We start from the raw sequence: 23,814 nt of genomic DNA, 5'->3' as shown, positions 1-23,814 counted from the left end.
AGGGTTATATACACTGGAGACATGATGAAGACAAACTACAATCAGGTGAGCACAATGACACAGAGCTGGCAGTGATGAGGGCCGAGGATCATGGGAAGTGTAGTTTCTGACAAAGACAAGCGAGACCCAGGGCAGACAACAAGGGAATCATGACATAAAAGAATGAGTAACAGCTAACATGCTTTTTTATTTACAGTAGTATTACTGTAGTTTTAATGGCAAGAGACTAAATCTTTAATCTGGCAATATCTCAGTTACAGGTTAATGCAAGGCTACATTCATATGCTAATCAAAGAGTACTGATATAAATATTTAGCATATTTATTAGTTTATTTGCATATTCATAGATCACATCTGATCATATTCAGTATTCATTTAGTGTTCCGACAATTTAAAGCAAACTATTATATTCACCAGAACGTCCCATTAACCAAAGACAAAGTCAATAATTAAATCAAATTAGTGGATCTTTCCCACGCCAGTCATGGGCTCTTCGAACAATAGATAGGAGAAGTCCATCATGCGTGTAAATGGATTTTTAATTAATGACGGTTCATTAGTGTGTTATGTGGTTTGGCGGGAATCAGACCAAACAAAGCGGGTTTATTACATTCCACAGCGCGCGGAAGCCCCGGGAGAATTCCGCGAGCCACTCTATGGGGGGGTGGGGGGGTGGGTTCGGTCGCCTTGGAGACGGTGACTCATCAGAACGTGACGTGATGAGTACTCCGAGGGAAAGCGCGGGGAATTACATTTTGATCCTTCAGAAAACTAAAGCACAGTTGAATCACTGGATTTTGGGGGATTTATCTGAGTTGTGTAAAGCTGAGGGACTGTAAGATTAGTGTATGGAGAAACAAAACACATTATATTAGGAAATCTATAATAATGAATACTTATGAATCAGGTGGATTTTTTTACTCTAAATAATATATTTAAAATTAATTAGACATCTCATTCTGAATCCGAATTCTCTCTGGAATTTTATACCCAAGTTTGTTTTCTCCAAAATAGTTGGTCTTGAGTGTCTCTTGATTTGCAATTACAAAATTGACAAAATCCCTCTCAATTTATCTTTCATATAAACAAATGTTGCTGTGTTGGTCCCTGTTATATAAGCAGAACTTTTCACCCCATAGATATTTCATTTGGGACAATTACAAAATATTATTTAAAAATAAATCTTTATCTTTTGAAAGATGGCTTTCAGCAGGAATAACACGAGTCTATCAATGATTAAATCAAGAAGGCATGTTGCTCACTTATTCTGAGTTTCTAGATGTCCATAAATCCCCAGTGACACAAGGGAGTTTGTGTTGCCCCACAGGGGTCCTGCACCACTCAGAGCCAATACTCAACAGCGCCCCCTCCTGCTTATGATCTGATACTGCAATTAGGAAACTTTGTTTTGCCCCTGGAGTTTTAAATATTAATAAAACCAACCTTTGTTTTTGGTTCTTGAAAAATAAATTCAAATATATATCAAGACTATTTTTCATTGACATAATAAGAAAGCAATTAAAACTGTTTCTATATGCGAGTCCTTCAATATATTTATAATGTTTAGCCTTCCCCCCTGACTGTATTGTTTTTCTCTTTATATATGTATTATTGTAGTTTTGACTGTACATTGACTTTGTTTGTTTGAAGCTTAATAAATTATAAAAATAAATAAAAAGCGCGGGGAATTTTGAGCATTAGAATGAACAGGCACATCACGTGCAACTGCTTCATTCATTCATTTAAAATGGAAGTTTCTTTTTTACTATACCACCATATCATCCATTGCTATATTATTAAATGTACATTTTTACAAAAAACACATGTAAAATGAATAAGAACTGAAGTTAATGATATACACTGTAGTAAAGGGATTCTGTGTGAGAGTTCACTTTTCACAAGAAAAACCTCTGGTTCTGGTTCTTTGTCGGACTCAGATCGGGTTGAAGACCTCTAAACACGTGCAGAATAACCAAATAGTGATTTTGGTATTCGAATACCACACATGATTTTGGACCGGCTCGTAATGAAAAAGTACATATAGTTGGCCGTGTAAGACATTGCTCCAAACTGTCCGTCAATTTGAAAAATCCAACCAAATGTGGCAAACCTCCTGTAGCGCTTAAAAGTGAACGTAGTCACGTGACACGCCATGGGGCGTCTTAATCCATCCATGGGTATGACTGAATAACTGTTGATATTAGAGGATTAGCTGACTGATTCGGTATAATTACATTTTGCTGTTACTATTGGAGTAAACTAAGTTTAAGTGCTTTACCCAAAGGGATGAGCCTTGAGGGTCCTACAACCTGTAGATCATCAGCCATATCTTTAACCACTGCACCACAACAATTATTATAAATCTGTATATATTGACACCATTGCCGGGTGGCAGGATGTTTTCCTCCCTACAGTTCCCATGAGATGACCACTTATTCCCTAAAGATCTAAATACCCCCCCCCCCCCCCCCAAAGATTGCATTTTAGTACCCTGATTGACACGCCTGATGGCTGTTGCCATTTAATTTCCATAACCATTCAACAACCTTTCCAGTCAATTGAAATGACTGTATAAGGAATATTCAGACCAATTAGCAAAGGACTCATCAAAACTGACTGTGTGAACCAGTTTGACCAGTTCAGTGAAAAGAACAGACAATATGGATATCTCTATGGAAGTTCTATTGTACCCGTAGGCAGGGGCGGTGTTGGGAGGTTTATATTCACAGGGTGGTCGGGCAGAAACCAGTGATCAGTCTGTGGGGGCACATCATCCAACAGGGTGTTTGTTTAACTAAATTGTGCCTAAGACAACAAAAAAATGACCAAAACTCAATTGCGAGTGGGGGTGATCAATGGGGTGGCAAACCCTGGCCATTTCAAATGTGTATTAAGACTTTTCCAGGTCTGGAAAGCACCATTTTAAACTTTCCATGACTATGAAAACTGAAACCCTGCCAGTCCATATATAAGCGAGATGAAGTCAAACAGCATATCAGTCGATGGTTTCATTACAGTAATTTAAAGCCTCATTATCACCCTCTACTGGTAACACTACAAACCTGTGCACATTCAACCTGCATTCTTAAGTGATACCCAGGACAAACAGAACTTCCTAGAAGCAGGTTTGATCACTAAGGAGCAAATGAAAACTGCAGTTACTGTAAGACTTTGAACAAGAGTTGCCATAATTGGTTGATATTTAACCAGGCTTTCCCCTTCACAAACATCCCAGTCTGTGAAGATCACTGTAGCAAACGTACAAAAACAAGAGCGACTGAGATGTAGTAGAGCAGACACGTTTTGGCAACGTAACGCTCTCAGACCATGTCGCTAAAGCTACACAAATCAACTATGAGGGGTTGTTTGTATCAGGACACTGAGATGGAAGTTTGACCACAATCATTTAGAAGAGTGACTAAAGCGGACTTGAAAACTCGAACTTCTATCCATTGAAAAGCTCTAAATACCAAAAGGTGACCTTGTGAACTTTTCCTTAAACAGTCATATAACCCCCCCCCCCATACTGATTAAAGTTATACACAAAAACCACAAGATACAGAAACGAGAAGACACAAGGTTATTTTCTTACAGTTTTAATTCAGATCAACATTACAAACGTACAAACACTAGAAGAGAAAATAAAAAAATCTTTTCTCCATTGTTCCCCCTGCTGCTGTCATAGTGCCATTACAACATCGCCCACTCTGCTGCCACCGTCCTGATAGCACAAATTAAACCTATGACGAAAAGGAAATGAGGACAGTGCAGCAGGACCCATCACAGAGGAACCCTTCACATTCACAAACCCCCTCTTACACCAACAAAACAAAATAAAAATATTCTTAAAATTGTATGTAGTGCTGATGCTTTAAGTGACGTGTCACACCTGCAAACCACACAAACAGAAGTGGCATGACCACAGCCACAGAAGAAAACAGAACCGCTAAAATAACCAATGTTCATAATAATAATAAAAAAAGAACATGGGGGATTCAAACAGACTGTGGGGCATTGAAGTCTTTATCAAAGTTTAAAGATGTTTGATCTGTGTCGAGGTTTCCATCATAATGTTCTTTTCAGCATTGAAGATCATTTTCTGTCATTAGATCTGGAACGACTATAAAAAAAAAGAGAACATGAAAAATGAGCTCAGCATTTGATATCATTTCACAAGACCATATTTATATTTAATCTGTAGCACAGGGCTGGTCCTAAAATGCAATCTTTAGAGTGGGAAAGTGGTTTCCCACCACTTTACCGGACCAGGAAGGGACAGTCAGAAGTTACTTAGGGGCACAAGTTTAATCTAGGGGGGCAATGGAGTACAATAAAATCCTGGTCATGGAGTACATTAAAATGGTCCATTTGGCACGTCTTTCCTTAACCAACAGTACCGATTTTAATCACCTTTTTCAAACAGGCTCAACGACTTCCTGAAAGTTGGGGATACTCCATGACCAGGACTTTAAAACAATGGTTTATAGGGGTCCCTGGGTATCTCAGGGAGTATTGATGCTGACTATAACAGCTGGAGTCATGAGTTAGAATCCAGGGTATGCTGAGTGACTCAAGCCAGTTCTCCCAAGCAACCAAATTGGGCCGGTTGCTAGGGAGGGTAGTGTCACGATTCGTGTTTCTCGCGCTCAATGGGAACTGAGACACGTGATGAGATGCGCGGATTGACCGTCTCAGAAGCGGAGGCAACTGACACTTGTCCTCCACCACCCGGAATGAGGCGAGTAACCGCGCCACCACGAGGACCTACTAAGTAGTTGGAATTGAAAATTGGGGAGAAAAGATACAAATAAAAAAGGTTTATAATGAAGGACTGTATAAAGAAATTTGATTCTTACCTTCTTGATCGGGAGAAAGATCGAGAGGGCTTGTGGTTCCTGTCACGGGACAGAGATCGCTCCCTCTTGCGCTCTCTGGAAAGAGACCTGGACAGAATCGTGAAAAGATGATTAGCAAGATATGCCCAATTATTAAAATTAAAAACACAAGAACCCAAAGATGGAAAAAAAAACTATTGGAATACAGCTCAAAAGTCTTCCAGCAGAAAAAAATCCCATTCAAAATATCCAGAGAAACAGATCTTAAGAGGCGGATAGTTTAGGGTCTGTGTAATTTGAACATTTGAAAAGTTGCCAGTTGCTCTGCTACTATTCCAGTAACAATGGTCAAAAGGACTCTGATACACTTATTTCAGCTCTTTACTAGTGAGCTAATCCATAGAGCCAGGAGTGTTAGATAAGGCATACATTCAAAATGGGCAACACACCAGGACCAGGATTGAAAAACAAGACTCTAGTTTACATCAGCTAACCACTGGGGTATCTCAAGGTTCAGTGTTAGGTCCTCTTTTGGTCTTGATATACACAACTTCACTGGGCTTCCTGTATATTTTGCTTTTCAATATCAGAACTGTACGACTTAAAATGTGGTGCATCTCCTGGTCCAGAGTCTTTGTCATCTCAAGACTTACTGACTACAGCAATGTTCTACATCATACGAGAACATGTGGGTCTCTTACCTGCTACGACTACGACTGAAGCTCCTCCTCCTGGGAGATCTAAAGAAAAAGAGCAACAGAGTAAGCATGCGCTAATCAACAGGAAAACACACCTCAAAACCCCTGAAACTCCAACCTGCTTAAACACTCTTCACCTCCCTGATACAGGGGTGGAGTGGAGATCCGCTCTGCTGCTGAGATCTCAACACATGAGGGTTTGGAGAACCACAAAGAAACACTGTGACACTGGTCTGAACAGTCTAAGAGAGTTAAACTCTAGTAAAGTGAGTCTTAGTAGTGCACTAGGTGGTGAATTCACTGGAAACTCAACAGAAACGGACTGCAAACAACACAACAGAATGAAGACAGTGACACAAACCAAGAGCAGCTCTCAAAGCCCTCGCTTTTTATGTAACCTGAACCTCCGTTTGGGCTCCCCATCAGTCTGCTTACAGCTTAACGTCAATCTCCCTTCAGGAGTTTGCTAAAGATTTCATACCAACCCTGCTTGATTGAACTGAATAGGATATTGCTCCTCATCTTACATCTGTATTCAGCATTAAACTGTATGAAGCAGGAAAAACTTACTAGTTTTTTGGTTTTCAACAAGCTAGAAAAGGCGAAGGGGAGGTGGCTGGCGGCCAGGGAGCAGAATTGGTGGGAAAGTGCAGGCCAGATGCTGCGAGCTGATTAGCTGGCTTGCGGATGGGGGCTGGATGTAGTGGATTTTTCCTGCTTTTATTGGTTAGCTGAAGGCTGTTGCTGGTGATTTGTAGTGTAGACATTGGGTAACGTAAAACGCTGATTGGTCAGGAATGTGAAGTGGGCCGCTGACGATTGGGTGTTAAGGTTGGAGGAGGAGCTGACAACGGCATGCTCAGGAACCAATGGGCTGGTGCGACCTGATGACCGGCCATGCCTGGGTCATGTGACACCAACGCAGCCAGCTGATCGGGGCACGCTGGTCACATGATGCTGAAAGAGGACTAGTAGACTGACTCAGAGGGTGGTGAGGAGAGGCATGGTGGTGACTCTGTAACGGGGTTCATTTTTATTAATATAGGTAAAGGAAAATAATCAAAAACAACCTTCATTTAAGTCAACAAAAGATTGCATTCCAATCAATATTAGTCCTGATTACCAAAAGATTACTTGGCTGAGAGCGCCAATTTACAATGTTTCATAATGAACACTAATCCCTCATGATCTAAAGTAGTTTTACAGTATTATCACTAATGTATTCATTACCTTATCATGGTAAAACTTACTTCAATAAAGCAGTTCATTCATAGCGTCAATTTGTAGGCTAATTTGGGTCACCTCTGGAATTTACAATGAGCTTTTAATGAAGTGTGAAAGTTGATTTACAACATAAATTACACAGTCATAATGTGAATCTTGAAGCCATTGCATGCATTAAAAACCACCATTTGAATAGCTCATTAGAAATTCCAGAAGAAAGCCCACAAGCTTGAAAATGCCAATTCTCTTCCAGGTTTTAATTTAAAATCTTAAATAATCGTAAAACTAGTAGAATTTAAGTAGCTCAGTCTGGCATAAGTCGTGTTTAATGGCTATCAATGAAAATGAAGATGGAAGAGCAAACGTTCTCCAGCAGACACTCATCAGAACCGGCCCGGCCGAGAGCACAGGCCTCAGGGTCTAGTGAGGGGCAGAATCTGATTAGTTTCAATCTCTGAAATCTACAGACAGGTAAGTGGAAGACAGGTTCACCTGCGTCTGGGGGGCGGACTACGTCTGCGGTAGTCATCGCGTGGGCGTCGGCTCCAGGAAGGAGGCGGACCCCGGTTCCGAGTTCGCTTCTCGCCGTTGGACAGCTCCACTCTCACTCGGCAACCGCAAAGGGTCCTACATGATGACATCAATTAAATACCAAAGTTCAACTGATCTCAACAGCTTTACTGTAGGACAGCAATTTTCTAGAGTCTGAATCGGTACTTACCGCCCATCCATCTCTCTGACGGCATCTGTTGCATCACGAGGATCTTCAAACTCCACAAATGCAAAGCCGGGAGGGTTCCTGGCCACCCAGACACTCCTCAGAGGTCCATAGTAGCCGAACGCTCTCTCCAGCTCCGATTTATTCCCATTGTTGCCCAAATTCCCAACGTACACCTTACAGTCCAAAGGGCAATCCCGATGCATGACTCAAATCTACGGTACAAAGAGCTCACCATGAATAACCAGCAAACCATCTAACAAGGTGTCTAAGCATTTAAAAAAAAAAAAAATGGAAGCAATGGCGATCAATACATCCAGCATCAGAAACGGATCAGAACAGATAGCACACAAACATCTCAAAGACGTTTGTTTAAAAGGGTTGCATCTGGAAGCCATTGCACAATCTTAAAAAACAGATTTACAAATATTCTAAATCATAAATGTCTCAAAAACATCTGCTGAATGACTTATTGACATTGTGTACATGTGGAAAACGTAATTTTTTTACATTTGCTCATCTGCAATAGGTCTAAAAGATGTTTCCCCTCAGTTGTCAATTAGACATTCAGCAGATGTCTTTGAGATATTTGATTAAGACTGCAAATCTGATCTTTTTAAGATGTTTATCAGACGTTAAATAGAATGCAACGATTTCCAGATCTAAAACAGGCTTCTTGGAGATGTGTGTGTGTGTGATCTCGGATCAGGTGTAAAACAAGAAGTCATTAATAAACCACTCTATATAAGGGAGATCTCTTCATTGGTTCAATAAGAGAATTGAGATATATGATAAAGGCGTGTAGAGGTGTGGCTGCTCTCTGCCTCCACCCCCTCAATACCTGACTCAGTTTCTGCTTAGAATTCATTGCACAAGAATTAGCGCTGCATAACATTGCATTTACTTAGTATTATGAGTTGACCAGTTGTTTTTTTGTTGTAATTTGGTTTAGCCATTTATCAGATTATTAACATTGCAGAGCTTAAGCTTTGTAAAAGGAGTGTTTTTTGATATTTTACAATATTGCATTTACTCATTTACAATATAGCAACAGAATGTTTAATAATATTGATAAACTAGCAAAATACAAAAAGGTGTATAGAAACAGTAAAAGCAAAAACGATCAAATAAATATTAAGTAATGAACAATTAAAGAATCAATCAGGTTTTCTGCTTTTGTTTGCGGTTCAAAATGGCGCGTGGAACACTCGCTAAAACACCGAATATACCAGCTGCTGAAAACACGATTAAGATTATACTACATCTATAAAAACAAGTAATGACTGTCATGTATACAGTGCACCAAAAAAAGCTGAAAAAAGAGCTTACCGTGTGATTATCTGTGTTTGATTCGTTGTTCTCTTTCTGATTCGCTCTGAAAATGGCGCAGCGAGCAAATCGGGAAAGCATTTACGTACCAGAACATACGTGATGACGCACGCAACGTGGGCGGAGCATCCGGATTAAAGAAGCGTCTTTATATTTATGTACCATTTGGTTAATATAAAGGTCCTGTCCGCGTCAAAAAAAACTGCCATAAAAATATTATATATCAATATTATTTTCCACTTTCAATTTGTTAAATTTTTTAATCAACATCAGTCCTGATCATAACTACCCAATATTAATTCATTTTCAGGATTTTAACCCTTTTAATGCCAGTTTGTTTATATAACGCCACTGTTGTTGTTTTTTTTGTGAGAAAAAACACAAACAATGAATTATTTTCTATATACTAAATACTAAGGGAATTTATTTATTTGTTGGATTATCACTGTCTGTGTCAGTGATTAGCAACTACATTGCTTTTGATGCATTATTATGTTATTAATATTATTTAAAAATAAAACACACACTCAGGACCTTAAAGCACAAAAATGTCCGCCATAATAATATTATATATTAATGTTATTTTCCACTTTCACTGTATAGTGTCCAGTTAAGTTAAAAACATCAATTTATTACATTCACAAACATAAATGAACCCTTAACACTTGTGCATCTATTTAAAGAAGTTACTCTTATGTATTACTATTATTTTTAGGGATGGGCGATAACACTTATTTTCTTTACCAATACCTCTATTAAATAACATTTTTACAAATTCTTTGGATAAAATTGGTACCTTTATTATTACACTATTATAAACTATTAGGGTGATGATAAAATTATTTTATTGTAACAAAACCTTACTGACAAAAAACATTAAATGATTACAGTTGTGGTAAATACAATATTACTGCAGTAAATCCATGGACAGTTTTCATAAGGTGTCATTTATTAACCAGGATCACAGATCATTAACAATGTTTTATCAGCTCTGCATTTAAATAAAGCTGTTTATTATACACATCTATGTTTGTCATGATTTAGTGTGAGTAACTCCAGATGCTTTCTATTAGAATGAGCGCCGTCTGTGACTGCTGGTGTATCTGAGCAGAAGAAAAGTATTCACTCATATAATATCCACTTCAAAGCTTTTGAGATGCATTCATATTCATGTGATCTAAATAATAAGATCACTAGTAAAAAATTAATAAAAAACACTTTAGTATCAATCTGCCCATCCCTAATTATTTCCCACTTTTACTGATTTACATTCCTGATCATAACTACCAAATATTCATAAATTTGCAGGAAACTAACCCTTTAAATGCCAGTTTGTTTATATAATAACACTGTTGTTTACACACACACACACTCTCTCTCACTCAAACACACACACACACTCTCTCTCACTCAAACACACACACACACTCTCTCTCACTCAAACACACACACTCTCTCTCACTCAAACACACACACACACTCTCTCTCACTCAAACACACACACACACTCTCTCTCACTCAAACACACACACACACACACACACACACACACACTCTCTCTCACTCAAACACACACACACACACTCTCTCACTCAAACACACACACACACTCTCTCTCACTCAAACACACACACACACACACTCTCTCTCACTCAAACACACACACACACACACACACACACACACACTCTCCCTCACTCAAACACACACACACACTCTCTCTCACTCAAACACACACACACACTCTCTCTCACTCAAACACACACACACACACACACACACTCTCTCTCACTCAAACACACACACACACACACACACACACTCTCTCTCACTCAAACACACACACACACACACACACACACACTCTCTCACTCAAACACACACACACACTCTCTCTCACTCAAACACACACACACACACACACACACACACACTCTCTCACTCAATCACACACACACACTCTCTCTCACTCAAACACACACACACACACACACACACTCTCTCTCACTCAAACACACACACACACACACACACACACACACACTCTCTCTCACTCAAACACACACACACACACTCTCTCTCACTCAAACACACACACACACACACACACACACACACACACACTTGTATCTGCATCATGTATTCAGTTGTCCTGCAGGTCTCTATAATACAGTAAACAGAGAATACACACACACACACACACACACACACACACACACACACTCTAATACAGTAAACAGAGAATACACACACACACACACACACACACACTATAATACAGTAAACAGAGAATACACACACACACACACACACTATAATACAGTAAACAGAGAATACACACACACACACACACTCACACACACTATAATACAGTAAACAGAGAATACACACACACACACACACTATAATACAGTAAACAGAGAATACACACACACACACACTCACACACACTATAATACAGTAAACAGAGAATAGGGGAAAAGTTTGTATTTGCTCCACAGGATACACATGAGGGAAATGGCGCCATCTGGTGGAAAGTGGAAAATGTAAATGTTGAACTCAGGGCTCCAGAATGAAAGAATAATATTATATAATTCATGATTTTATGCTTTAATGGCACTGGGATCAAATATTACATTTTTAATGGGTTTCAATGGAGATATTTTTGTCCTGAAGGTCCTGAGTGTGACTATTGTGTGCACAGTGTGTTATAGATGCGTTATAGATGCATTATAGATGCAGTATAGATGCAGTATAGGTGTATTATAGATGTGTTATAGAGGTGTTATAGATGCGTTATAGATGCATTATAGATGTGTTATAGACGTATTATAGATGTGTTATATGTGTGTTATAGATGCGTTATAGATGTATTATAGGAACTGAGATTGAAATATCAAAATTCACCCAAAAATACACACCTTTGGCAAAATTTATGCTGATGTCATTAACAGCCAAAATGATTGAAAAAACAAAAATGAAAAAGACAAAAATGTCCCGAAGGTCACACAAGGTTTAAACGCTGTCACGTCCGCCATTTTCCTTTTATTACAATAACAGAGTTTCCAGAACAGAAAGACAAAAGGAGAAATAACATTCAATGAAAGGGGATGAAGCAAAAGTGCTAAAATCATTCAAATAAAGATCAAAAGAGAAAACGATATGAGGGTAATTCACTTAATATAAAGAAAAATAAATCATAACAAGCGTACAAACACAAAACAAAAAGCAGAAACACAACAGGAGTCAAATAATACCAAAGTAATACACAGACACATCCAGATGAAGATGTGTGTAAACCTGTCCTGACCTCAAGAGCTGCACTAGCAACTGACGCTAGAGGCTGTAGCCGTTAGCATCCTCGTTATAAAGTTAACTTTTATGCCATTCAAGTCAGAGCAACTCAATAGTATTGGCTGACATGTCTGCTTTAAGCTTATTCTTTACTTTGAAATACAGCCATTGAGTACATATGTAATTACTAGTGCACTCGCGCATCAGCCCCACTCTTACAAAGTGCACTATATAGGGTGTCAGCTGTGTGTAGTGTCGTCCAAACTCTTAATAAGCAACTTAATTGACCCTATGGTGCACCAGACCGAACTCAAAGTATAATCGGAAAGAGTAGCTTGACTTTTCTAGAGCTCAACTCGGTCAGTGCTCACTGAAATCCGCAGTACTGCCCCCCAGTGGCCGAAGCAGAAAGTGTTTTTAATTGTAAGCACATTTTTCCCCACAGAGGGGCGCCAAAAGCACGTTCTGAAGTTGTTTATACGCTGAAAAGAATAATACAGTAATAAGAAATGCATATTTTATCATGAATACGATTATCATAATCATATGCATGGAAAAGAGTAGCATGAACATTCAGCTAAACTTCTCCGTTGGTGTTGCACTGAAGAGAGTTGCACTGGAACAACATACGGCTCAATTAACTTCTTTAAAAGCACTCTTTCTATGGGCGGTTGCTAGTCAGAGATGTTTAACAGCGCAGGAATCAGTGCAGGAACATCTACACCCCCTCAAACCGCTGCATTTCTCACCTACAGAGACCGCATCCAGGACGGGTTGCCACGGCGATGAGGGTCCTTAGTGATGCTCTTAGTAGACTGAAGGCATTTTAACTAGAGGAAGATTCAAAGGCTTTTTAAGGACGTTTCACACATCGATTGCTTCCTGCATCAGCTGCTTTTCAAACTTCTGGTTTGTGTGATGTTGTCTTTAATCTCTCCTGCGCGGAGTATAACAGGAGGCGTCTTACTCAGCAGATTCACAGAGTCAGTGAGGAACCGTTAAATAAGACAACACTTATTAATGAGCTTGTGGAAGTGACTGGAACATGTTGTGTTTGGAGGAGGAGACCTCATTAGATACGTCAGAGGTCCCGTGTCAGATGTTTGGGGTATATATAATTCCAGAGGAGTGTCAGTGAAGCTTCAGCAGCGAGAGGAGACGAGAGGAACAGCGTGAGTACCTCAAACTTACACCTTAAACACTTTACAGCTGCATTTAATCTCGCTGACATGGACAACGTTTGTCGTTTGCAGTGATACAAACATATAACGATCATTGTGTGCAAATTTATTTTCTTAAGTGAAAATCTCGAAACATTCTTAAAACGTAAAAAATTCGTAAAAAAATATTCGAGCTTATTTTTACGATTTTCGCATTTTAATTTTTCTAACAAAATTCCAGCGCAACGAATTACGTAATTTTTAACTAAATTACATTTTAAATATTTAGTAATTTCTGTTAAAGATGACTCGATTTAATTTAAATGGAAGATTGTTTTGAAATTTAAATGCAAAAATGCTTAAAATGATTTTACTGAGTTTAATATAATTAAATTAAATGAGACTTCAAACACGTAAAAACTATTTTCAGAAGCGTAAACCATTGAAGTTATATTTAATGCAAACCAGTCTTAGAATTTAGCATTTCTATATTAATTATAAATGTATTTGATTATTAGAACAATATTTTTGCATTATCGTATTTATCGTTTATTTCTCTGTGATCCGATGAAGCTCTGCAAAAACATTTTATTTTATTTAGTATTTTCATCTTATTTTCCTTGTTATCTAAACATCATTAACACAAGATCAATTCAACAAAATTATGTACGTAAAAAAACACTTAAAATAAAAAAATTAATTAATTTAATTGAATTGTGTCATTTTAACTCTATTATATAAATGTAAAAAACATTTAGTTTTTTTGATAAATATTACTCGTTATGAAATTGCATAAATCTTACAATAATGTTTTTAATTAAGACAAAAAGTCGTCTTTTTTTATTTGTGCAGCATTTTTCACAATACGCAATGTTTCAAAGCACTTAAATATATATTAAATAAAGTTAATTTTAACTTGTTTATATTCACCGAAGTCAATTTTATATTATTTTCATATTTAAAGATATTAATTTTATATAATTGTATTATAAAATTGTACTTTTACTAGAAAGCACTAAAAATACAAATTAAGAATTTGATTCGTATTTTTTTATATGTAACATTTTGTCATTTTGTTCTGCTAAAGGTGTTAATAAGGTGTTTGTGGATGATGTCGCGCACTCAACGGTCGCAGCAGCGCGTCGCTCTCATGGTCCTGATGATAGTCGCCGCCGTGCAGTGTCAGGAGAGCGAGAGGTACACCTGTCCAGTGTAATGCATTAATAAGTAATCCATTACTGTAATTAAATTACTTTTTCATTGGAAAAGTAAAGTAAGGGATTACTTTTATTTTTTTAGTAATTTAAATACAGTTACTTCTGATGTAATTGCATTAAATACTGTATAGGCTATAGAACATTTATATGAAATGGAAATTTAACGCCGCCCCTTTAAATTCTTTGTCCAGATCATAAATAATTGATGTGTGTTTCTCTCTGCAGTAGACGAGCGGTCACAGAGCATCAGTTGATGCACGACCGCGGCCGCTCTATTCAGAGTCTGAAGAGACTGATTTGGCTGTCGAGCGCGATGGAGGGGCTTCACACCGCTCAGACGCGCACAATGACCACCGACGTTCCGGACAGCAGGTGGCGCTATCGCAGCCCGGGGCTTCTGCTCTCTCAGCCCGGCAAACAGCAGTGGCCACAAGAGGGCGCTAAAGTTGCTTTTGAGTGACACGTACAGACCGCATCTCACCGCTGGGCTCGGAGATGGAGGAAAAAAAGCTCCCGATCTTTCTGAAGTCCCGGAATAATCTCTGAATTGCCACCAGTTGTAGTCCCATTCGGTGTATACTGAAAGTGCAACATTACCAAACTAAACCCAGTCTCGTTATAATCAATAAAGCAGTTCTGTTGATAATGCCGCCTCAAACTCATTTATGTTGCTGCAAATCAATGTGACCGGCTCTTAATTATCAGTTAAATTGTCTTTTGAAACGCAACTATTATACAGTACACGGCTACGCTTGGCATAATTAACCTAATTACATTAATTAATTTAATTATAATTAACAAAACTGTCTGGATGCAACAAACAAACAAACACATGTCTCCACAGTTTAATTTAGATTAGACCAGTCTCAATATTAGAAACTATTCTTTGACCCCAAATTATAAAATAAATTCAGAAAGAACTGTTAGAACCGCTTCTCTGTTGTTAAAGAGGACTATTATGGTTTTCTAAATATGACCTTTCGTGTAGTGTGTTATATAACTGTTTGTGAATGTAAAAAACTCTGCAAAGGTTCAAAAATTCAAAAAAGTGCAGGACAAATGGAGTAATTGACTCTTAAAAGAAAGAACCGATTCTGAACACCTGAACCGAGTCGTTAGTAATTCCTGTAATGACTTCCTGTACTAACCAAAACACTGGTCTGTTTACATGTACAGCCAGTGCATGCTATTAGCCTGTTAGCTGTTAGCCTCTGCTAACTCACGTTATTGTCAAACTACTAATAAACTTACCACTTAGAAACGTCCTGTTCTCGTCGTGTTTGCGATGGTGGTTCAGGCTGATCTTCTGATGTATCACTATCGGACTCTGCCTCAAATTGGTAAGATAAAACAGACATTTATTCACACGGAGCTGAAACTAGGATATGGAAGTGGGCGTTTCCTTTCCGACACGCGCTGTAAGCGGTAGACCAATCACAACAGACTGGGAACAGCTGACCAATCAGAGCAGAGTAGACGCTCTGAAAGGCGGAGTTTAGAACGAATCCTTTAGAACGGATCATTGAACGAGTCGTTTTTGACAATAGGGGAATAAAAGGTAATGCTGCAATTTAAATTATTAAAATGATTAAAAGCAAATTAAAGTGTTTTTTGACCTTGGATGCATGTAAATCTTTTGTATGAGACCTTTAAAACTAAATTAGGCATGTTTAAAAAACCATAATAGATGCTCTTTAAGGAATATTTGGTTAAAGAAATAATTTCCCATCCAGTTTTGTTGAGGCCCACCCAAAAGTGATTTCCTGGCTATGCTCTTGGTTGCTCGGATGTACAAAACTCTTCATCTGTGATCTGTTCATCATATAATGTATTTCCCCTTCTGTATATTTCTGCCTGTAGGTCTTTTTGTATTTAAAAAAAAAAACTGCATTGAAAAATCACTTTAATGTTGGCTAGATGCATTTAACATATATATATATATATATATAACGTATATGTGGGGTGGATTGCATATGGTTTCTTCCGAACCGATTTCTGCTATTTTTATTTATATGTACGACTATAACCAGATAAAATGTTTTTATTTATTCATAAGTGAGTGTGATTAAAAAAAAGCTTTTAAATAAACCACTATAAACATAAAGTGAATAAAACGTGAATATTTGCGTGTTTGCATTTGTGTAATTTTTCCTCACAGTTGTTACACATAAAATAAACCTGAGCACACCAGAACAAGACAAAAGCATTTATTAGTTTTCCAAAATAGTGAATCCCACGTATTTATTATAAGCATCCGTTGCAGTAATGTTGAAGATTTTGTGCTCTGACCAGCATGAACATAAATATATAAATAAAGTGAATCTGAAGTCTATCACCGACTCAGAATATAAAACTGTATGAAATATGAAATGTGTCGCACCAAAGAACGGTAAACAAGAATGCACATACACAAAAAAGTGATCTGTTAAAAAAAAAAAATTAAATAGTAAAAATTCAACCATCCTCATGATGTATAAACCTCCTCTCGGAAGTACAGAAAACATAAAGGTATTAAAGGAATCCGCCACTTTAACAGGATTCTAGCGTTTAACACACGCACCGTAGAAACCGCTAATAACGTCTTTAAACATCTTTCAACTGGTGGACGCAACAAAGTACAAAGTCGACATTGGCAAAGGTTTCTCTCTCACATACATTCATAAGAACACTCGTGCACACTCTTCAGGGTTGGAAAAGCGTTTGCGGGCTGTCGTGTCCTGCAAGAGAGGAAATGTCATAGCTTCAGTGTACAAAGTCATCATATTACTCTACACCATATATGTGATGCTGTCTGCTTATGCACAGTAGCGGTTCTGGCTTATTTGGCGCCCTGGGCGAAACCCGCTTCAACCCGCCCCCAAAGTTGCTGACTGGGGGTTGGTTGTTGGGGTGTGCCGCCGCCTCATGCCACCCTGGGCGACTCCCCCATGTCGCCAATGCCTAAATCCGCCACTGCTTATGCAGATTGTATATTTGGCTTCATAGTGCACAACATATGCATAGCAAAATGATGGGACCTTCTAAGATGCCTCATTTTGGCAGCATTGTCTTCATCAATAATAATAATAATAATAATAAAAGGCAATCCCAGAATGCATGCTAACATTACAGTAGAATCAGCTGAGGTGTGTGTAATAAAGTGCTCACTGAGTGCATATATACACTGGTGGCCAACAGTTTGGATTATTGGACAGATTTTGCTCTTATGGAAGGAAAGTGGCGTTCAGCTAATCACAGAGTATATTCAGGACATTACTGATGTAAAACACAAAACCATCACTATCTGAAAATGTCATTTTTTATCAAATCTAGACAGCAGCATCAGTCCAACACCTTATCCTCGAGTAATCATGATAAATTGATCATTTGGTGCTAGAAAATCACATTATATCAAACACAGATGAAAGATGTTTGGTCCATTAAATGAAGCTGAACTTTGTCTTTGTGTTTGTTTTTGAGTTGTCACAGTATGCAATAGACTGGCATGTCTTAAGCTCAATATTAGGCCAAAAATGGCCAAACAGAAACAGATTTCTCTAGAAACTCATCAGTCAATCATAGTTTTGAGGAATGAAGGCTTTACTGTAACAGTCACATGCTGGTTACATCTTTCTCTCAAGAGTTATTCTACTACTCACCACTAGGGGGCGCTAAGTTTTGAGGTATGAAGGCAATACAATGCTTCAAAGATAAAGCACAACTGTCTCTAACAAGGACAGAAAGAGATGTGGAAGACCAGATGTGCAACTAAACAAGAGGATAAGTACATCAGAGTCTCTCGTTTGAGAAATAGACGCCTCACATGTCCTCCGCTGACAGCTTCATTGAATTCTACCCGCTCAACACCAGTTTCATGTACAACAGTAAAGAGAAGACTCTTATGAGAAGAACTGCAAAGAAAAAGACAATTTTGAAACAGAAAATCAAAAAGAAAATGTTTGAGTGGGCAAAGAAACACAGACATTGGACAACAGATAATTGGAAAAGAGTGTTACGGATCTTAACCCCATTTGAGCTTTTGTGGGATCAGATGGACTGTAAGGTATGTGAGAAGTGCCCGACAAGACAGTCACATCTATGACAAGTGCTACAGGAAGTGTGGGGTGAAAGGTCAAGTGCTACAGGAAGTGTGGGGTGAAAGGTCAAGTGCTACAGGAAGTGTGGGGTGAAAGGTCTAGGGCTAAAGGAAGTGTGGGGTGAAAGGTCAAGTGTGGGGTCAAAGGTCACCTGAGTATCTGGACAAATTGACCGCTAGAATAACAAGGATCTGCAAAGCTGTCATTGCTGAGAACTCTTTGAATTAGATTAAGAAGTTCTGAACATTTTTTTCCAATCGTAATAGTCATTTTTCACATTATTAATGTCCTGACTATACTTTGTGATCAGTTGAATGCCATTTCGGTGAATAAAAGTACCAATTTCTTTCCATAAGAGCAAAATCTGTCCATTATTCCAACCTTCTGGCCACCAGTGTGTATATGCACTCAGTGAGCACTTTATTAGGTACACCTGTACACCTATTATTCATGCCATTATCTAATCTGCCAATGGTGTGCAGCAGTGCAATGCATAAAATAATGCAGATAAGGGTCAGGAGCTTCAGTTACATGTTCACATTAACCATCAGAATCAGGAAAAAAATGGATTTCAACCATGGCATGAATTTTGGTGCCAGACGGGCTTGAGTATTTCTGTAACTGCTGATCGCATGGGATTTTCACGCACAACAGTCTCTAGAGTGTAAAGAGACAGAAAGGCTACGGTAACTCAGATAACACCTTTGTACAAGTGAGCAGAATTGCATCTTAGAATGCACAACATGTCGAACCTCGAGGCGGATGGGCTACAACAGCAGAAGACCACGTTGGGTTCCACTTCTGTCAGCCAAGAACAGAAAATTGAGGCCGTAGTGGGCACATGCTCACCAAAACTGGACAGCAGCAGTTACAGAAATACTCGAACCAGCCCATCTGGCACCAGCAATCATGCCCATCTGGCACCAACAATCATGCCCATCTGGCACCAACAATCATGCCCATCCGGCACCAACAATCATGCCCATCTGAAATCACTGAGATCACATTTAGCATAATTGGCAGATTAGAGGATCACATGAATAATAGGTGTACAGGTGTACCTACCAAAGTGGTCACCAAGTGTGTGTGTATATATATATATATATACACACACAGTATATTTAAAGAGTAGCTTGATTGTCATTTAACTATATATCATGAGTAGCTTGTAACTTCTCTTACTCTTTATCACTGTAGAATATCAGCCAGTTTCTCTTGATAGTACTCATAATTTTCCTGACAGTCCTCCCACGGCGTGAACTGCTGATCGTCGCTCTCCACAAATGTGTCCCAGGTGTACGAGAAATCCAGTGGCTTCATCATGCGCAGTTTACAGCCGGCGGCCGCCAGCGCCTTTAGCCCTGCCTGAAACTCTGGCTCCTCCCACTCAAAGAGCCGAGCGGAGAAAATGGCCAGTCGCACATTTTTCCGAGATTTCAGGATCTCCACCAACTTCCCAGCGCAGGCGGCGCACGGACTGGACGACATGTACCAGGTGATGGTGTATTTGAGGGCGGGGTCGTAGTTGGGCAGGACCTGATGGAAAAACGCCTCTTCGGCGTGACCGCCCGAGTGCTCGTCTTCTATGTAGCCTCTGAGGAGACCGTCAGTGCCGGGACCCTGATCCACCAGATAACACAAGAAGGTTTTATTGCGCCCAGAGGAGTATTCGACATTCTTGAACTGGAATTTGAAGAAGAAGGGGTCCATTCGATCCCTGTGGAGATGTGAGGTGGTGAAATCGTTATCACAGATGTGCACAGCACCCTCTACTGGAATTATCTGTACACTACAAGGTATTTTAGCTGAAAGCTGACTCTCAAATAACTTTCACATTGGAGACTATATGTGCTTAAAGATCCCATGAGATGGTTTGACTAGAGCAGCTTTCTTTCCTATGTTGATGCTGAGGACGGTTTTACTGGGCAAAACTATTATGTGCCCCTGCGGACAAGATGAAAGGCTTAAAAGTATCTGCTAAAGGTTTGTCAACTTTTAGGCGTATTCTGGTATATAGGTAACCTCAAGACTGCCACAGAACTCCAGTTTTCATGGGGTCCTTTTTTAAATTAGATTTTTTATCCCCTTTTCTTCCAATTTGGAATTCCCGCTACTTAGTAGCTCCTCGTGGTGGCGCGGTTACTCACCTCAATCCAGGTGGCGGAGGACGCTTCTGAGACTGTCAATCCGCGCATCTGATCACGTGACTCATTGTGCATGACACCGCGGAGACTCGCAGCATGTGGAGGCTCATGCTATTCTCCACGATCCACACACAACTCACCACACGCCCCATTGAGAGAACCACTAATCACCACCACGAGGAGGTTACCCCATGTGACTCTACCCTCCCTAGCAACTGGGACAATTTGGTTACCCCATGTGACTTTACCCTCTCTAGCAACCGGGACAATTTGGTTACCCCATGTGACTTTACCCTCTCTAGCAACCGGGACAATTTGGTTACCCCATGTGACTCTACCCTCCCTAGCAACCGGGACAATTTGGTTACCCCATGTGACTCTACCCTCCCTAGCAACTGGGACAATTTGGTTACCCCATGTGACTCTACCCTCCCTAGCAACCGGGACAATTTGGTTACCCCATGTGACTCTACCCTCCCTAGCAACCGGGCCAATATGGTTACCCCATGTGACTCTACCCTCCCTAGTAACCGGGCCAATTTGGTTACCCCATGTGACTCTACCCTCCCTAGCAACCGGGCCAATTTGGTTACCCCATGTGACTCTACCCTCCTAGCAACCGGCCAATTTGGTTACCCCATGTGACTCTACCTCTCTAGCAACCGGACAATTTGTTACCCCATGTGACTCTACCCTCCTAGCAACCGGCCAATTTGGTTACCCCATGTGACTCTACCCTCTCTAGCAACGGACAATTTGTTACCCCATGTGACTCTACCCTCCTAGCAACCGGCCAATATGGTTACCCCATGTGACTCTACCCTCCCTAGTAACCGGGCCAATTTGGTTACCCCATGTGACTCTACCCTCCCTAGCAACCGGGCCAATTTGGTTACCCCATGTGACTCTACCCTCCCTAGCAACCGGGCCAATTTGGTTACCCCATGTGACTCTACCCTCCCTAGCAACCGGCCCAATTTGGTTGCTAAGGAGACCTGGCTGGAGTCACTTAGCACGCCCTCAGATTCAAACTAGCGACTCCATTGGTGGAAGTCATCGTGATTTCATGGGGTCCTTTAATATATTCCAAGCAGTCCCGGGTTTCTCTCGGGGGTTTCTACGGTCGTTTTTAACACCTTGACAGTCTGACAGCTGGAATGGCTGTTAGGGTTATAAATACCTGCAGTGGGTGCCAGTCTTTATTCTTAGCCTCTGACCCATATACAGATCTGAGTGTCGTGAGAGTGTTTAGAGTTATTGTTGCCAAATGAACCTGATACAACAATGAACACAATTCATGACTTACATTTGTCAGCAGAATTAAATTCATCCGCTCCTCATTATCAAACACTTATAGCACCAGACAGGATTGTTTTCAACATGATGTTGGATTATAAACTTCAGATATCTGATGACTGTTTGTTCAGTGGTGGATTGGTCATGTAAATGTTGAAAGGTCATCTAAACCTCAATAAATGTTTAGGGTTAAAGCCATATGTGTATCTTTAACCAATGGACAAAACACAAATCTCTGTAATATCTCAACGGTTTCTCCTAGATACAGTCAATGACTGAGGAGGAGTTTTATACATATACGTTTATACTTCAACGAAACAGAATGGGGAACTAAATTAAGTCTCCTATGAGAGAGAGTCCTCTTGAGCAAAACTATTCCTCAGACAGGTTCTTTAAAAGTTCTTCCATGCTTCTGGAGACTTGTTTAGTCTGTATAGGGGTTTTGAGTTGATTAAAGTTCTTCATGTTTCATTATATGTTCTCTTTCGCTGACAGACAGGGAGATCCATCACAGCCTGTCAATGACTGACCTTGTGGGGGTTGGGTTTATCTCTTCTAGTTTAGCGTTCAGCTTGGATCACAGATACAGTCGTAGAGAAACACATGTATATTCTTTATCCAGAAGACATGTGTTGAGCTTGGATGAACTGACCCTAAACCTCACCCTCATGTTACGACTTTCTTCTGTGGAACTCAAAAGATGTTTCGAAGAATGTTGCATCTCCAAAAATCGATTAAAAAGCAAAGTATTCAATATGGCGCCTTCTGACGTCAATTGTGTGAGGAAAAGACCCACATTTGCATAATGAAATCACTCTGATTTGTGTTTGCATATATTAAAATATGACTCTTTGTGCCAGGTTTGATGTCAGTGATGCCACTGGTTTTACAGAGCACGTGACGGAGCATGACATGGCAAACGCATTGAGATTTGAGAGCTACAGGGAACTGACCTTTCGAAAGTACGGTTAAACGTTGAAGCGTAATTGCAACCTAAAATAAGCGAGAAAAGTGCATTTTTTCCAAGACTAGTTCAGTTTTCAATCTCGCAGTATGACTTTATCAAACTCACCCAGTGATGATCTCAAACGGTGGCAGCTCCATGGGTTCTGGTTTCTCTGCATTGTCACCGTTCGCTGCGGCTCCGTTACTCACCGCCGCGGCCTCGCCGTTCTCCACGAGTGCATTCTCCCCATTCACATTCGGTTTCTCTTCTTCTTTAGGAGGTTTTTCCTCTTTCTTCGGTTCATTTTCTGCTCTCTCTTTCCTCTTGACGGTCAGACGAGAGCTGACACTTCTGCTGCCCTTTTTGTCAGCCATCTCTGAGACTGAACACACACAAACACACACACACACACACTTGGGTATTTATAACGGCACCGGAGTGTGTGTGTGAGGGCCATACTGCATGTGTGTGTATCTGCAGCTGTTGGTGTTCTATAAAAAGAACTCCTTGCAATAGAGATGACAGATAAACGAAATCTTACAAGCGGTTCAAGAGGTTGCTCTTTTAGAGCTCATGAGACGGAGTTCTCATTATCAACTTGACTTGCCATGTTTCTCCTAAAGTTACTTAGATTAAATAAAAATGGACAAATGAGTCAGCTGTTGACATACAGGAAAAGTTAGCTATAAAATGAATGTGGATGGCTCTTGGAAACATTTGAGTAGAGGTGTATGGATGGATGGATGACTTCGGTATCTTGGCAAATCTGAGCTCAGTTTGATACGTTGTTAAGAGCTCTTCTGAAACTCTAGAGGAGACGTGGGATTATTGGACACTTTTTTACTCAGGCGAAACATCTGAGAAGTAAGAGACTAAA

General features: G+C 39.8%; 3 protein-coding genes across 3 annotated transcripts; 1 reads left to right on the top strand and 2 right to left on the bottom strand.

Moving 5' to 3' along the window:
* Positions 1-3,589: 3,589 nt before the first annotated feature.
* On the bottom strand, positions 3,590-8,926 carry LOC127642572 (serine/arginine-rich splicing factor 3). Its single transcript, XM_052125211.1, has 6 exons — positions 8,805-8,926; positions 7,479-7,690; positions 7,250-7,384; positions 5,537-5,575; positions 4,857-4,943; positions 3,590-4,120 (listed from the first exon to the last, which is right to left on the bottom strand). The coding sequence occupies exons 2-6, from the start codon at positions 7,679-7,681 to the stop codon at positions 4,093-4,095; spliced, it is 492 nt and encodes a 163-aa protein (XP_051981171.1). The 5' UTR covers positions 7,682-7,690; positions 8,805-8,926; the 3' UTR covers positions 3,590-4,092.
* A 5,443-nt stretch (positions 8,927-14,369) lies between these two features.
* pth4 (parathyroid hormone 4) lies at positions 14,370-14,935 on the top strand. Its single transcript, XM_052125210.1, has 2 exons — positions 14,370-14,455; positions 14,701-14,935. Exons 1-2 carry the CDS (start codon positions 14,370-14,372, stop codon positions 14,933-14,935), a joined length of 321 nt encoding a protein of 106 aa, XP_051981170.1.
* A 1,731-nt stretch (positions 14,936-16,666) lies between these two features.
* LOC127642570 (C->U-editing enzyme APOBEC-2-like) lies at positions 16,667-23,329 on the bottom strand. Its single transcript, XM_052125209.1, has 3 exons — positions 23,064-23,329; positions 19,734-20,268; positions 16,667-17,192 (listed from the first exon to the last, which is right to left on the bottom strand). The coding sequence occupies exons 1-2, from the start codon at positions 23,309-23,311 to the stop codon at positions 19,740-19,742; spliced, it is 777 nt and encodes a 258-aa protein (XP_051981169.1). The 5' UTR covers positions 23,312-23,329; the 3' UTR covers positions 16,667-17,192; positions 19,734-19,739.
* Between the last annotated feature and the right edge of the window lie 485 nt (positions 23,330-23,814).

Source organism: Xyrauchen texanus, unplaced genomic scaffold (assembly GCF_025860055.1).
Source record: "Xyrauchen texanus isolate HMW12.3.18 unplaced genomic scaffold, RBS_HiC_50CHRs HiC_scaffold_703, whole genome shotgun sequence".
Classification (NCBI taxonomy): domain Eukaryota; kingdom Metazoa; phylum Chordata; class Actinopteri; order Cypriniformes; family Catostomidae; genus Xyrauchen; species Xyrauchen texanus.
The sequence above is the reverse complement of the archived record's forward strand: the minus strand, read 5'-3'. Positions and strand labels throughout refer to the sequence as shown.

Excerpts from the sequence above, each read along its gene's own strand:
- pth4 (XM_052125210.1), top strand. The coding sequence starts at position 14,370 with ATGTCGCGCACTCAACGGTCGCAGCAGCGCGTCGCTCTCATGGTCCTG. Across the intron at positions 14,456-14,700 it reads CAGTGTCAGGAGAGCGAGAG|TAGACGAGCGGTCACAGAGC; the intron begins GTACACCTGTCC and ends TTCTCTCTGCAG.
- LOC127642572 (XM_052125211.1), bottom strand. The coding sequence starts at position 7,681 with ATGCATCGGGATTGCCCTTTGGACTGTAAGGTGTACGTTGGGAATTTG. Across the intron at positions 7,385-7,478 it reads GTCAGAGAGATGGATGGGCG|GACCCTTTGCGGTTGCCGAG; the intron begins GTAAGTACCGAT and ends GTCATCATGTAG. Across the intron at positions 5,576-7,249 it reads AGTCCGCCCCCCAGACGCAG|ATCTCCCAGGAGGAGGAGCT; the intron begins GTGAACCTGTCT and ends CTTTTTCTTTAG.
- LOC127642570 (XM_052125209.1), bottom strand. The coding sequence starts at position 23,311 with ATGGCTGACAAAAAGGGCAGCAGAAGTGTCAGCTCTCGTCTGACCGTC. Across the intron at positions 20,269-23,063 it reads CCGTTTGAGATCATCACTGG|GGATCGAATGGACCCCTTCT; the intron begins GTGAGTTTGATA and ends ACATCTCCACAG.